This window comes from Phaseolus vulgaris, chromosome 10 (genome assembly GCF_000499845.2).
Source record: "Phaseolus vulgaris cultivar G19833 chromosome 10, P. vulgaris v2.0, whole genome shotgun sequence".
NCBI lineage: Eukaryota > Viridiplantae > Streptophyta > Magnoliopsida > Fabales > Fabaceae > Phaseolus > Phaseolus vulgaris.
In genome coordinates, this window is record NC_023750.2 from 1385102 (window position 1) to 1399719 (window position 14618).

A 14618-nucleotide genomic window follows, 5' to 3' on the forward strand; every position below is an offset into this window, starting at 1 on the left:
AAAACCTAAAAAGAAGCTTTCTTCTTTCCTTTCTCATATGTAATTGTCTTTTCGATCCTATTTATGTTCTGGTGGTTCTGATAGTTGTTATGAGACACCTTATCTTTTATTTGGATTTGGATGGGTAATTTTGTAATTTTTAAGACAGTTGAGTATTTTGAATTAATATTATTCTAAATACTAAATAGTTTAATTTTTTAAATGTTGTATATGAATAATAATAAAATTTAGTTAATTTTTTTTTCATTTGCATAAAGTATTTCAATTATCATCAAATATAAAAAAAAAATATTTAAATATTAAATAATGTTTACAATTTAAAAATATTAACAATAATAGTTATTTTTTAGTTGATCTTGATTAATGTTATTTTTTTATCAAAATTTATCAACCTTTTCTAATTGATATTTACACACAAAAATCTATCATAAGTATAGTTTAAATGATATCAATTGATATTGTGCTCAAGCCTCATAGTTAACCTAGTTGGGCTAGGGCTAAGTGACTTCTCGTCTGGGTGTTATTGGGTTCACTTAGGCAAGTTAGACGAAAACAGGCCCAACGTCATTGGAGTGATTTCGCCTTGGCGAGATGGAGCTCGCTTGGGCAAGATCCTCTGCGAGCTTCGGGCTTAGGCGAGTTTGGGCGAGCTTGGGTGAGTGTTGGTGCGTTCCAATTTTCCCTTTTTAGCTTTGTTTATTCTCCTTTTGGCCATTTCATCTCCATTCTTCCATAAAATCCTGAAATTAACACAAGTTTGAGAATAAATTGTTTTTCTTCAAATTAAAATCACAAAATATGTAAAAATAAATAAATTCATAAATTAGAGGTTATTTTATAGTTATTTTGTCAATTTATATCCATAAGTGCTTGTATTTTAATATGAAATATTACTGAAATCTAAAACTTATATCCTTGTCAAAAACTTCTACCCTTAAAATCTTTTGTGAAAACCTTTATCAATTCTTTTTGTGAAAATTTTGAAAACCTTATGAAAATATTTTAGTCATAAAAAATGATTGATATTACACATCATTCTAGTGTGCATGAGAGTCTTAAGGATGAAGAAGGGGAACATCTGAGGGAAAAAATTCAAAATACAAAAAAAAAGAGATAACTGAGTTGAAAGACATGTTTTCTCAATTCATGAAGAGTCGAGAAAAATCTAGGAGCAACCATGGAGAGGGATCTAGTGGGAGAAGGGACTATCATGGTGACCCTTATTCCTAAAGTGGAGAAGTGTTTAGTAGTCATCACAATGTTGACTACTAAGGAACCTAGGTAGACCTTCCCACGTTCTATGACAAAAAGAATGTTAAAGAATATTTAGATTGGGAGATGAAGGTTGAGAAACTTTTTAAATGTCACCAAGCAAACAAAGAAATAAAAGTGTCCATAGCTACTTTAAGTTTTCCATAATATGTCATGTCTTGGTTGAAACAAAGGAAATATGATGTTACAATTAGAAGAAAAATATAGATATTGAATTGGCATGAATTAAAGGCGTGCATGAGAAAAAACTTTGTTCCACTTTCATATGAGAAAAATAAAAAACTTAGAGAAGAAATGAAAGAGTTGTAAGAAAATAAAAAATAATTATAGAATGAGAATGGGAGTTTATAAGAAGAGAGATGAAGTTTAGAGAAAAAGTGAAAATTCTTATCAACAGACAAAGAAGAGAAAGAAAGAGAGAGAAGAAAAAGAAGAAAAATAGATGTTAAAGAAATCCAGAAAGGAATAGGTGTCTCTTATAACACCCCTTACAAGCATAGTTGAGAAATAATATTTTAAGGGAGATTGTAATACTTTGAACTCTTCTTTACACTTAAATCATTATGCTAACTCTTCTTCCCAAAAATCTCAAAAACATCATTTTATCTTGTTGTTACATGGCACAAAGCAATGACAAAAACAAAGTGAAGAAATCAATGTTTCTAAAACAATGACCCATATTTTCCTTTAAAACTTTTGCAAAAATAATAAAGGGCATTGTTTCATTGCATTTTCTTTTAAAAACAACTTTCTTAGTTTTCTTTTAATAAAAAAAATTATTTAAATTTTGTTATTTTTTCTACAGAGGGATCTTTGATCCCGGAGGAAAATAGAAAAAAGTAAAGAAATGTGGCAATCCATGAGCAACATTTAAATCTAAGGACATAGAAGCTTCAAGGAAGAAGACTCTACATTTGAAGACTAGAACACTAGGATTTTCTTCTTTCTTCTTAGTCTTGTACAAATTATATAGGTATATTTTCTTCTTTGTATTTTCCAAGATTTTGTAGAGACATGGATTTCCTTTCGGTCCAAAACCTCAATTTGGGCTTGAAAATTCAGCCAAAAACCCTAGAGAGCATTGTCAAATTTGGCCAAGACATGAAGGAGAAGAAGCTTGGAGCATGAAAGTCCCACACTAGAAATTCATTTGCCACGTAAAAAAAGTTGGCAATCACTCATTCCAATAGTTTCTTTACTACAAGTACCCAGACGGTTTAAAGTTTGAACTAGGGACGAAAATCAATTTCACGTTATACTACAATATGAAAAACATATTTAACCCTTTAATTAATTAATTAATTTTATTTTTTATTATTTGAAATAATTTGTTAAATTTTGTATTTTATTTAAAAAATATTTTGCAAAATAATGGTATAAACAATTTTGTTAACTTTTTATATTTTTATAGTTTTATATTTTATAAATAAAAAATTATAACTTAATAAATAAATTATTGATTAAATGAAAAATGAAAGAAATTTTATAGAACCCATTATTTAATAATCCAAAGAAAGATTCTTGATTGGAGATACATAGTTTTCATAGAACTACATATATTGGAAAGTGTAAAAGTGAATGATATCGATTATAATGTGACACTCGTATATGTTCTCCATGATGGATGTCCTCAAGACCACTTTCTCTTTGTTTTCAAAGCACAAATTTTCACTTCTTCTCTACTTTCTTATTTGGTTTCTTTTGGCATCCATAGATATGTATGTTAAAGTTGTTGATACCATGTTTGTTACCTTTGCATTTATACCTTGGCCACGATAGCTACATATAGCATAAATCCCTACCATTTCAAAATGAACTGAAGCACCATAATCAAAGTCAAGTAGGTTTTCTTTTGTTAGCATTTGCAGCTACCTAATCACAATTTTAGGGGTGTCAACTTGTGCGTGCTAGAGGTTAATTTGGTTCACTCCCAAATCTATGAACTCCTCATGGTGGGTTGGAGCACTACTCTTGCTCAACCATTTGCACTCTAGTTTACAATCAAATTACATAAAGAAAAATTGAGGCATAAGTTTTAAAAGAAATTCATATTTATAAGGTATAACATCCAAATAAATCACATTTGTTAATTGTTGGATTGTACTATTGTTCAAAGAAATCACATTTGTTAAATGAAGGAGTTCACATCTTTTAAATACAAGGACAAACTTTTATCATACTTTTTTCTTATAGTATATAGTTTTGTCATTATCTATGATGGATCTTTCGAGGGGGTTTATTACTTACTCTCTTTTTACCATCATATAAGTGCCTAAAACATTCATTAGCAAGATTTTTATAGTCACCAAAACGAATTATTGGCTCTGATACCATTAATGAGTATTTCGAAAGGGATTCACATGAAAGATTCAACAACAATGACACATGAGTCAAATCAATATAAGGGATGTTGCTTATGGTGATATTTTTAAAGAAAGTCAAGGTGAATATATTGGCAATCAATTTCTATGATAAGCTTATTGTGTTATTTTAGCTATTGAGATCTCCTAGGCTTATGGTTATAGGTGTGTTTGATTAGAATATGATTCCTCCTTAGTATTTCAAGTTTTGTCTTCCCCTCAATTTTCTCCTTAAGCTCTTAGAGGTAGATGGAGGAAATGCATTAAATGTTGAGATGATATGGAGTTTAAGATATCTCAAATTTATCGTGAAGATAATCACTATGCTCATAGACTAGCTATTTTGTAATAGATATTAATTCCCAATTACCATTTTGTTTAATTCTATTTATGAGTGTCTTTTGTATATTTCTCAACATGAGTTTGATTTGGTTTTCCCATATTTTTGTTCTTGTTTTCCTTTTTATATATAGTTTTTCATGTAATGACATATAATTGTTTAACTTTGGAGACGTGAAAAGGTTCATAGTAATACCTAGCGAGTTTTCTTAAAAAAAATAGGAGGAAACAAACTTTAGCTAATATAAGTTCCCAAAAAAAACAAATGTTTTTATTTGTGCATGAACTGCATTGAAGAGGAATACATAAACTAATTTTGCAAATGAAGGAATTTATTTCATTTTTCTACTAGTTTTAATCTTCCTTGGGTATTCATGAAAAATTATCTAAACGAATTCTATGCGATTTATTAGTGTTAATTATATTAAGTTAGCTCATACAACAAGATGTTTAGTCATAAAAAAAAGTTGTTGGTTTACATTATCATAAACGCAATCTAATCTTAACAAACATTTTTCTTAAACTAAATTTTATGATTACTTATACCATTTTCACTTAATTTAATGCAATCACAAGAAAAGATATTAGCAAACACAAGTTAGGGTGATACATTAATCATCAATAAGTGTCTCTTTGATCTCACACAAAGGTACTAAAAAAATGCAAAATCAATCAATATTATATACACTAGAAAATGAACAAATCTACAAAAGCAAAATGTATCTTTTCTAATTGTGTCTCCTGAATAATGCAAAAGGTATAAATGAAAGAGCACTGAAGTTTGTTCATGAGAGCCAGAAACACTACTATGGACAGATGAACATCTCCTTCCAATGATCATCACTTTAGTAAAAACTCAACTGCAAAGTTGAGTACATAGTTGTTGGATCTTGGAACTGGTTAGATCTTGCATGAAGTATGTACTGGATTTACCATTGCTTGAGCATGTTACGTTCAGCTGGTTACCAAGCTGATTTGACTGCATTAGTGGTATTTCAACACCATTAATATCAGACATTAAGAACAAAAAACCTTTTTAAACGGTTAACATTGAGTACAAAGCATCTTTGGACATTGATAATAAAAATGTAGCATGTCATGAAAACATTGAAGTAATGATGTTTTTAGCCCTACAAATGGGTACTTTCACTTTTAATTCCTAAAAAATAAATCATCTATTTTTTGTCCAGTTTATAGAAAAGTGTCAAATGTGGTCTCTATTTCCATGAACAAACAAGGGACCAAAATGAAACAACTTACTCTGAAGATCAAGGACCACATGTAACACATTGTTATAAATGAGAGACTAAAAGAATACAATTTTGTATAACAAACATATGCCCTGTTCGTGAACTAAAAACATTTTTAATCTGAGAACATGTGTTCACTCACCAATATGATGTTTTCTTTGCAGATCGCTAAATAGTTTAGAGATTTTGTACAAGAATAGTACAATAATACATGAAAAAGATGTTACAGATAAATAACCCTATCATTTGTCGGTGAAAATATGTAATTTCACAGGATCTGATATTATTCATGAGAATAGGCTTTCATGTAAAATGCTTACCACACAATATGATGGTTCTGTATGGCAGCTCCATTTTGAAGTTGGAACACAAGACAGATAATGGCACCAGGAACAGTGATCATTTGCATCAACACCACGGAGAAGTGCGACAAGCCCAACAGCAAGCCTAACATACAAAAAGTTAACATGGACAGAAAAAATGGTCTATATGAAATATGACTACTAGGAAAACACAAGAATACAAATAAAAGGAAAACCACAAGAAAACAAATAAAATGACTGAAGATTTGGTTCCATAAAAATCTATGATCAAAGATTCCTAGACCATCTAAAGACACTAGACCCTCTGGGGGTTAGAGTGTGTTAGGATAGGCCCAGCTGTTCTATCAGAGTGTGTTAGGATAGGCCCAACTGTTCTATCAGAGTGTTTGGTGGTACCAGACTGTTTGTCTTTACCAGAGCTACTAGTCAGACCGTCTGTGGCATCAGTTTGACTTGCAGCATCAATTAGCATTTCCAATTCCTAACTGAATCACTATGCACGTGACTTTGTAATTATTTGGTACGTCCTTTTTGAAAGTTAGTTAGAGAACTTTAACTGTATAAATAGGACCTTATAATGCATAGTTATCTTTAACTTAGAGTTGAGAGTTCACGAGTGAGATAGACTTCGTGTTGTAATCTCATATTCTTTCTTAGTGAATTTCGTGTTTGTGGACGTAGATTGAGTTTCAGTTGAACCACGTAAATTTTTGTGATTTTTCATTTACTTTTCCTATTTACCTACTATATGTTCCTGTGGTTTCTTTTGTTATCGTCTAACATTTGTGACTAGTAAACGATCCAGTGAATTTGTGTCTATTTTTCTTACAAACTGGTGTGATGAGCATGGAGAGAAGGAAACTCAATCATCATGACTTCCACAAAGTATGAGGTTGAAAAATTCACTGCCTTGAATGATTTTGGGTTATGACGATTGAAGATGCATGCTTTTCTGATTCAACAGGGCCTCCTTGAAGCTTTGGAAGAAGAATCCAAGCTTCACAGAACCATGGCTGAGAAGGACAGGACTGCGCTATTGGAGAAGGCTCATAGTGCAATTGTTTTCAGTCTTGATGACAAGGTGTTAAGGCAAGTTTCGAAGGAGAAGACTACAGCAGGGCTATGGAAGAAGTTGGAAAGCTTGTATATGAAGAAGTCCCTGGTGAACTACTTGAAGTAGGCATTGTACTCGTATAAGAAGAGTATTGATAAGGTAGTCAATTAACAACTACAGGAATTTAATAAATTGATTCTTGGATCTTGAAATTATTGATGTCCAAATTGATGATGAAGATCAAGTGTTATCATTTCAAAGAGACCTTGTTGTATATAAGAGAAACTTTCTCTCGAGGAGGTTCAAGTTGCCTTGAACTCGAAAGAGTTGAATGAAAAGTTTGACATTGAGGCATCAAATACTGGAGATGGCCTGGTAACAAGGGAGGAGATTGTTTAACCATGATAACGGAGGAGGAGTTAGATGGAGGTTGAAGTCCAAAGCTCGTGATGGAAAGGTAGTAAACGTCTACCGGTGTTACCACTATAAGAAGGAAGGTCACACAAGAAAATATTTTCCTCAGTCAAAAGGTTGGAAATCCTTCTGGTAGACGGGTATGATGGACCATCTACGTATGGTGAAGCAACTCTAGTGTTGATGATTGTGAATGGATCATGGATGCTGGCTATTCATTTCACATGACACCTAATCGTCTATGGTTCCAACAGTTTGCAAAACTTGAAGGAGGGTATATTCTCCTTAGTGATAGCAGCGGCTATAAGATAACTAGCATTGGAACAATTAAGTTTTGTCTCCATGATGGAACTGAGAAGATGCTTGAAGAAGTTAGGTATGTGCCTAGCTTGAAACGAAATTTAATATCCCTTGGTGAACTTGAAAAGAAGGGCTATGTATTAAAGGTGAAAGGGGGTGTTGAAGGTGATGAGGAGGTCATGGTAGTCATGAAAGGTGTGAGGAAGAATGCCTTGTATATGCCTTGGAAGGTGTTGTAATCTCTAGGTCAACCTCTATTGATGAGAAGACCATCTACTCTAAGACAGATTTATGACACAAAAGGTTAGGTCACGTAAGCGAGAAGGGCTTCATGGAGTTGGACAAGGCTTGTTAAAAGCCTATAAAATTTGTTTCAACATGGGTCAGCAGATGACAAAGGGGACTCTTGATTACATTCATGCTGATCTATGGGATCCATCTCCTACTCCATTACACTCTAGTACTAGATACCTCTTGCCGATTATTGATGATTATTTGAGGCACCGAACGGTTGCAGGAACTCCTCAACATATTAAGTGTATCATTAGCAAAGACATTGTCTTCAATGAAACTGAAACGGCAAGACAAAAGTTTTTTAATGTATGCTTGTTGATAATAGTGATGCTGAGCTGAAAAGAAGCTTTGTGGCCTAAGGGTCTTAGCCAAGGAGCTGAAGGTGCAGGGTCAGGTTGTCACAGTCTACTGTGACAATAGTAGTGCTATACAATTTTCAAAGAACTAATTTTATCATGAGAGAATGAATCATATTGACGTGAAGCTACAATTTGAGAAAGGAGATTGCAGAGCATTTGTAAGGTGGCAAAAGTTTCAACGAATCATAATCCCTCTTATATGATCATAAAAGGTTTTGTCTGCCAGCAAGTTCTTTCATTACCTGGATCTAATCCAGTTGATAGGTGATTAAGCCTATAATGGGCTTAGAGGTAGTGAGTGTTTTATCACTCAAAATATGTGTTGAATCAAAGTGGAGATTTATAAAGATTTGATTCAGTAAAAATTTATGTTCAAAGGTTCAGGTTCCTAGACCGTCTAGAGGCACTAGAACGTCTTGGGGTTAGAGCATCTAGTGGTACAAGACCGTCTTGACCAGAGCTTCTGGCCAAATCGTCTGCTACATCAATTTGACTTCCAACGTCAGTTGGCGTTTCCAACTCCTAACTGAATCATTGTGCATGTGACTTTGCAACTCTTTGGCACATCCTTTTTTGGAAGTTAGTTAGACAGTTTTAAATGTATAAATAGGACCTTGTAATGAACAGTTTATCTTTAACTTAAATTTGAGAGTTCACTAGAGAGAGGCTTTGTGTTGTAATCTCAGATTCTTTCTTAATGAATTTTCTGTCGTTGACTGTTTCATCTAACCATGTAAATTCCTCTGTGTGATTCTTCGTTTACTTTTCTTGTTTACCTTCTGTCTATTCTTGTGGTTTCTTTCGTTATCGTCCGGTATTTGTGACTAGTAGACGGTCCAGTGAATTTGTGTCTATTTTCCTTACAATGACAATGCAGACAAAAGTGGCATTGCAATCACTCACAAAAGTGAATCTCATATTTACAATAATGAAGAATTGATCCATTTCTACCTCAATCTTGGGTAGCTAGGCTTTGTGAAGAAACACAAAACAAAATATTTCAAGAAATCCTAACTGTTACATTGGTTTGATCCAACATGAACTAGCTTTTTAGATCTTCTTAGTAGTGATAAAGACGCAGTAGCTAGACTTGCTCTAGCGTGACTTTCAGAAGCACTAAAACAAAAACATGCATGTTGAGACAACTACAAGTTACTACACCTTAGCATTTTTTTCCTGGTTCATTTACTATGGTACTCAGAACTGACACTATTTCTACTTCAGTTCAGAAAAGAGAATTCCTACCGTATTTAAAATTACTTAAGTTTCAAAGCAATCAAGTTACTATAGCAATTAACAACTAAAAGAGCTTGCATCCAATCTAGAGTGTAGAGTTCCATCGATGACATATCCTGTCTACATGCTATAATCTGCTTGTAACTTTAAGGGCAAGGTCAAAGCTTCTTTTCAATATTTATTATTTAAGACATATCTCTAATTATATTTGGTCACATTTTATCTTCTATGTCACTCTAGTTCTGTAAGCAGTAGAATTGGGAGATTCCTACCTAGTGCACTCCTGAAAAGGTCGTTAGGGAAATTCTAATGTCATTCAAGCCAGTAAAACATTACGATAAATTTTTCAAGAAGCATTAAATTGTAACATTATTTTCATGGGTTAACCTTAGGGAACCTTCTCAAATTTATATATATTTATTCATGGGCAAAATTAGCATATCATATACTGGTATTTTCAATAGGACCAAAACTTTCCATTGATTTATACTACTCTTGTACTATACTCCCTATTGAACATCAGAGAATTAAACCACCATTTGCCAGAGTTTACTCCACTATTTACATGAAAATTCAATAGAAGAATAGTCACTGATAAAAAATCATAAATATGATATTTTATTGCTATCTACCATTTGTTCACTATTAAAACATATAAGTACAAATTCCAATCAACAATAACAATAGAGTGAGTATTACATAGACCAGCTTTGCACGACATAAAAAGAACTATCTATCAATGTTTGTTTCCTGTTAGGATCTTTTCTGCAGAACTTTAATATTGGTTTCGTTACCAAAAACCTATGATCTAGTGTCTGTGTCTATACTATGAGCCTTAATTTCAGATTATTCATTCATTAGTGCCACTTGGATTGGAATCACATTATTTAGTTCTCTTTAGTCCTCAGAGATTCAAGTAGAAATTGCAGTTAGTCGTTCTAAAATTTCATATAACTACTATCATATTTTTTAAAGAATCTTCCTTTTTAAACCAGCCATTTTTCTTTGTTTGTATTACTTAATATCTGCTATGAACTATGAATATATGAACAATTATCTAACTAATATTCTCAAGAAGAATTATTTTAAAAATAATTGTCAAATTAATTAGAATCATGAAACTGATTTTTAATATACAGTAAATATGTAAGAGCAGATTTTGATGGGTTTGATCCGTTTTTAGCTTCTGCCTAAAGCATACAACTTGGTTTCTCATGGTACATGTATTTTTCTTTTAGTATACTAGAAACTGAATCCAAACCTCTTACTACCTGCGGTAAACCAAGACTGCATCTACCCCAATTACTTGAGGAAAGTCCAGGTTTCATGTTATATGTCAGCAGGGTTAATTATGTTAGAGTCTCTCCTTGCATCATACACTACAAAGAGCAACATGATCTCGAAAAATTGACACTTCAAAAAAATGCTTACCCAACAACAAGAATGACGAGAGAGAAGACCCATAAGAAGCACTGATATTTTTTGAATTTAGGCTTAGCTCGTCCAGGAGAATAATTTAGGGGAGCATATCGTTGGTTAACCCATCCGAACTGGGGACGTATCAGAAACACAAATCCGAGAAGAAATCCTGTAAGAAAGCCTCCAATATGAGCAAAATTGTCCACATGTGGGAGAATTCCCACTGCTAGATTGATAACAATGATTATCACAAGGGTGAGGAGTGCTGCTAGCTTCACATGAAAAGAAAATCATGATTTTCAGTAGGTTGCTTTTAAGATGCTCTTTGCTTGTGAAACACTTAACAGTTCCAAATGAGAAATTTAATATGCACCTTGTTCTCATATATAGTCCAGTTAGTAATCAGTTCTGAAAGCATGCCTCCCAGCAAGCCGAAAAGTGCACCAGAAGCACCCACAGAAATGTTTGACTGAATGAAAAGAGCAGAAAGCAAACTGCCCCCAAATCCAGATATGACAAACAGCAGTCCAATAAGCACTGTTGTATAAGCATGGAAGAATCAGTTATGAATTTAGAGCTAAACCAGGCAAACAATAACATGACACAAGAAAATCATACATCTTAGTTGAGCAACTAAAGTCTAAAAGATAACTTTTAGAGAAATCAAGTCTAAAACAAAAGTCTGAGATATTTGCAGGACCAAAAATATATATGTGATCCTATGTGTCCTCTAGTAGGTGATAACTACAAACCACGTAAAAAAGAAACAAGCCTTAATCTTCAATATTTTACATCATCACACATACGTACCAAACCCAAATTCTTGCTCTAGCCGAATTCCAATTACTAGAATACCCAACATATTTGCCAACAGATGGAAAACCCCAGCATGCAGCCACATACAAGAGATAAGGCGCCACCCCTGGTGTCTATGAACCACTCTGCTCACATCAAGAGCCCCCATCTTCTGTAACCTGAACAATAATCAAATCACGTATCTTCAATGCCAGTAACAGTCAAATTCATAATCCAGATTTCTCATCCGTTAATGAAAACCACTCATAAATAAATCCCAGTACTATTTCAACATCATCACCACCAACATTATGTGATACTAAATTCAAATAATACATAATCATAAACACTTAATAGTCAAAGCAATTAAAACTTGTTGATATCTCAAGATACTACTTAAAAGTATCTAAGTCATCCAACAACATGCATCATCCACAATTTACAATCTGTGATCTATAACAATTACAATGTGATATTCTATTTTGGTTTTTGTTTCTTATTCAACACTTTTATTCTTAATTTTTATTAAGTAACTGGCATGTTTATCTCCATTTCATTTTCTTTTCAACTTCCTCACTCTCTTTTCCTAATTCTCCTTCATTCTCCTATGCTTTGTCCCTCTTTCATTTTCTTCTGTTATTTTAAAAAAGAGGAATCTTAGGAACATTTTTTTCTAACACTCTTTCAAAGACTTTATTTTTATCATGAAAAATTATTCAAAACGAAAGAGAGTATTAGAGAGAGTAACCTTTCTCCATTTCTCAGTCTTAATAATCACAGTGAAACTTCAACAATAACTTTAAAACTAGAACTGTATTGAACACATAATCTCAAAGTAAACTAAAAGAAAGAAAAAAAGTACTGAAATATTCAAATACAATAATAACAGTAACAACAGTACAATTAAATGTCTTAAAGGAAAGTCCCCACTTCCCCCAACAGCATTTACAACCACAACATCAAGGTTTCCATTGAACCGCAATTGCAGCCAGATTTGTCCACCTATTATCAAGGATCATAACAATTCCGGTCCCTTTTTATCCAAAACTTTTTGCAATATCAAAGATCACTATTTCAAACGTTGGTACAATTACCCATAACTGAATAACACTTTAAAAACAATTAGTTTTAGAACCCATTTTAGTAAAAAGAAAAAAAAAACAAATTTTTACCCAAAATATGCTCACGAAAACTCGTTAAACCCAGACAGAGTATCACCAACGCAAAATAGTCTCATTGCACGACCAAAAAACCAAGGTGGTGTCAACAATAACATACAAGGCTGCAGTTGAGTTGATTGAACCGTGTGTGAATTGTAGTTCAAAAATTTAACTGTGCCCAATTCGTATGAATGACAAGAATAATACAAAAAGTGACTCACGTCAATGAAGAAGGACCCAAGAGGGGGTTTTCCTTGAAGGGCTGGAAGGAGAAGCGACCCAAGAAGGAGGCAATGCAGGAGACAGAGTTGTGGGGGCAGTTGTTGACATACATAGTGATCACAAACAAAACTATGTTAGCAACAACAAAGAGGGGTATCAACCAAGAGAACCACTTGCGGTAATGCTTCACTTCCTCTCTGGGGTACTGAACCGGGGAGAGAGTTTGCACGGCCACAGGGTGCACCATGTTGGTGTTGCTTCCCTTGGGGTTGACCCTGAGGTGGATCTCCAAGGGGCGTGGTTCTCCGGGCATGAATGTGGGTTGATCTGGTAAGAGTTTGGGAGTGGAATGGATGGAGTCAAAGGAAGGTGATGTGAGGATTTTAAGAAGGGATAATGAGGTTTAGCTCAACCACTTCGGGTGGACTTTTGAAACATTATTTGTATTTGTTTATCTAACCTTTTGTTTTCGTTGAACATGGAAATCTGGTTTTATACTCTCTCAATGAATTTTGGGAAACGGGGATAACGTCCTATAGAAAGGAAGTTCAGATTTTCAGCAAAGAAAAAAACAAATAGTTTTTTATTTTAGATAGGATAGGTTTTTTAGATTTTACTCTTGTTTACATGTAAATGACTCTTTAGAATAGGGATTCAATTGAGAGTCGATTACTCGATGGGTCCATAGTCCGCTACTAAAAATGTAAAGATGAATTTATTAACTTAGTCTATTAGACTTGTTTAGGTCTGTCATGCATAATTCGCAATTTGTATGGATCAATAGCAGGACGAGCGGGTTGATCCGCTGACCCGTATAAATAAAAAATTATATTTTATTTTTTTTGCAAAAAAAAATATCTCATGCACTCATTATTGCGGTGTAGTTTTTATTTTATTTTATTTTAAACAAAATTGGATTTAATATACTACAAATTGGAATGTGTTATTTTAATCATCTAAATGAGTTAATATTAAGAGTGAGAGTGAGTAGGTCTAGTTTTAAGTAAAGTCTTATAATTAAAATTTATTAATAAAAAATAATATAAAGAAGAGATTTCAATAGCATACTCTTTAACAAATTAGTAATCTTCATTAAAATATTTTGTAGCAAAATTTTGATAAGATACTCTGATACATTTACATACATATAGAGGAAAAATAGATACCAAACAAAACTTTAATTATTTTTAATCAAGCCTTCTAACAACCTCATACCAAAATTCATATTTTATCTTAATTGAATGAATTGAAACATGGATAAAATTTTAATTTTTCTACCGAAAAACTTGGTTCTTTTATAATTAATTTATTGTGATATTATTCTAAAGATAAAAGATATGGTTGTTATTATTTAATCTGTTGTGATATTATTCTAAAGATAAAAGATATGATTCTAAAGATATTATTTAATCTGTTGTGATATTATTATAAAGATAGAAGATATGATTGTTATTATTTAAATTTATTGTAATATTATTCTGAGAAAAAACTCTATAAATAGAGGATGACCCTCAACAAGAAAGGGGAGGTATTATTCTCTGCAATACATACTACACCATGAGTTCCCATCATCTCATTGTGATCCCCAGACATTCAAAAGTTGTGGTTACAAGGGAATCATCTTGGAGACCACCTCCAAGCTCCAGACCTCAAGTTTGGCAAGAACAATACCTTTATTGTGGTTCTTATTTTCTAAGGCAGGTAAGTGAGACACCACAAGGAATGGAGAAAACAATGTAGAAGAAAAAGAAAAAGAATACGAAGAAGAATGACCTCAATTAGGTGATAAAAACATGCAAAATGTTTTCTTTGTCGAGTTAA

At 32.9% G+C, this 14618-nt stretch overlaps 1 protein-coding gene across 1 annotated transcript; it reads right to left on the reverse strand.

The window, feature by feature from the left end:
• Positions 1-4555: 4555 nt before the first annotated feature.
• LOC137819695 (RHOMBOID-like protein 1) lies at positions 4556-13332 on the reverse strand. The gene is made up of 6 exons (XM_068623613.1): positions 12797-13332; positions 11431-11594; positions 10994-11157; positions 10633-10892; positions 5542-5668; positions 4556-4950 (listed from the first exon to the last, which is right to left on the reverse strand). The coding sequence occupies exons 1-6, from the start codon at positions 13108-13110 to the stop codon at positions 4828-4830; spliced, it is 1152 nt and encodes a 383-aa protein (XP_068479714.1). The 5' UTR covers positions 13111-13332; the 3' UTR covers positions 4556-4827.
• Between the last annotated feature and the right edge of the window lie 1286 nt (positions 13333-14618).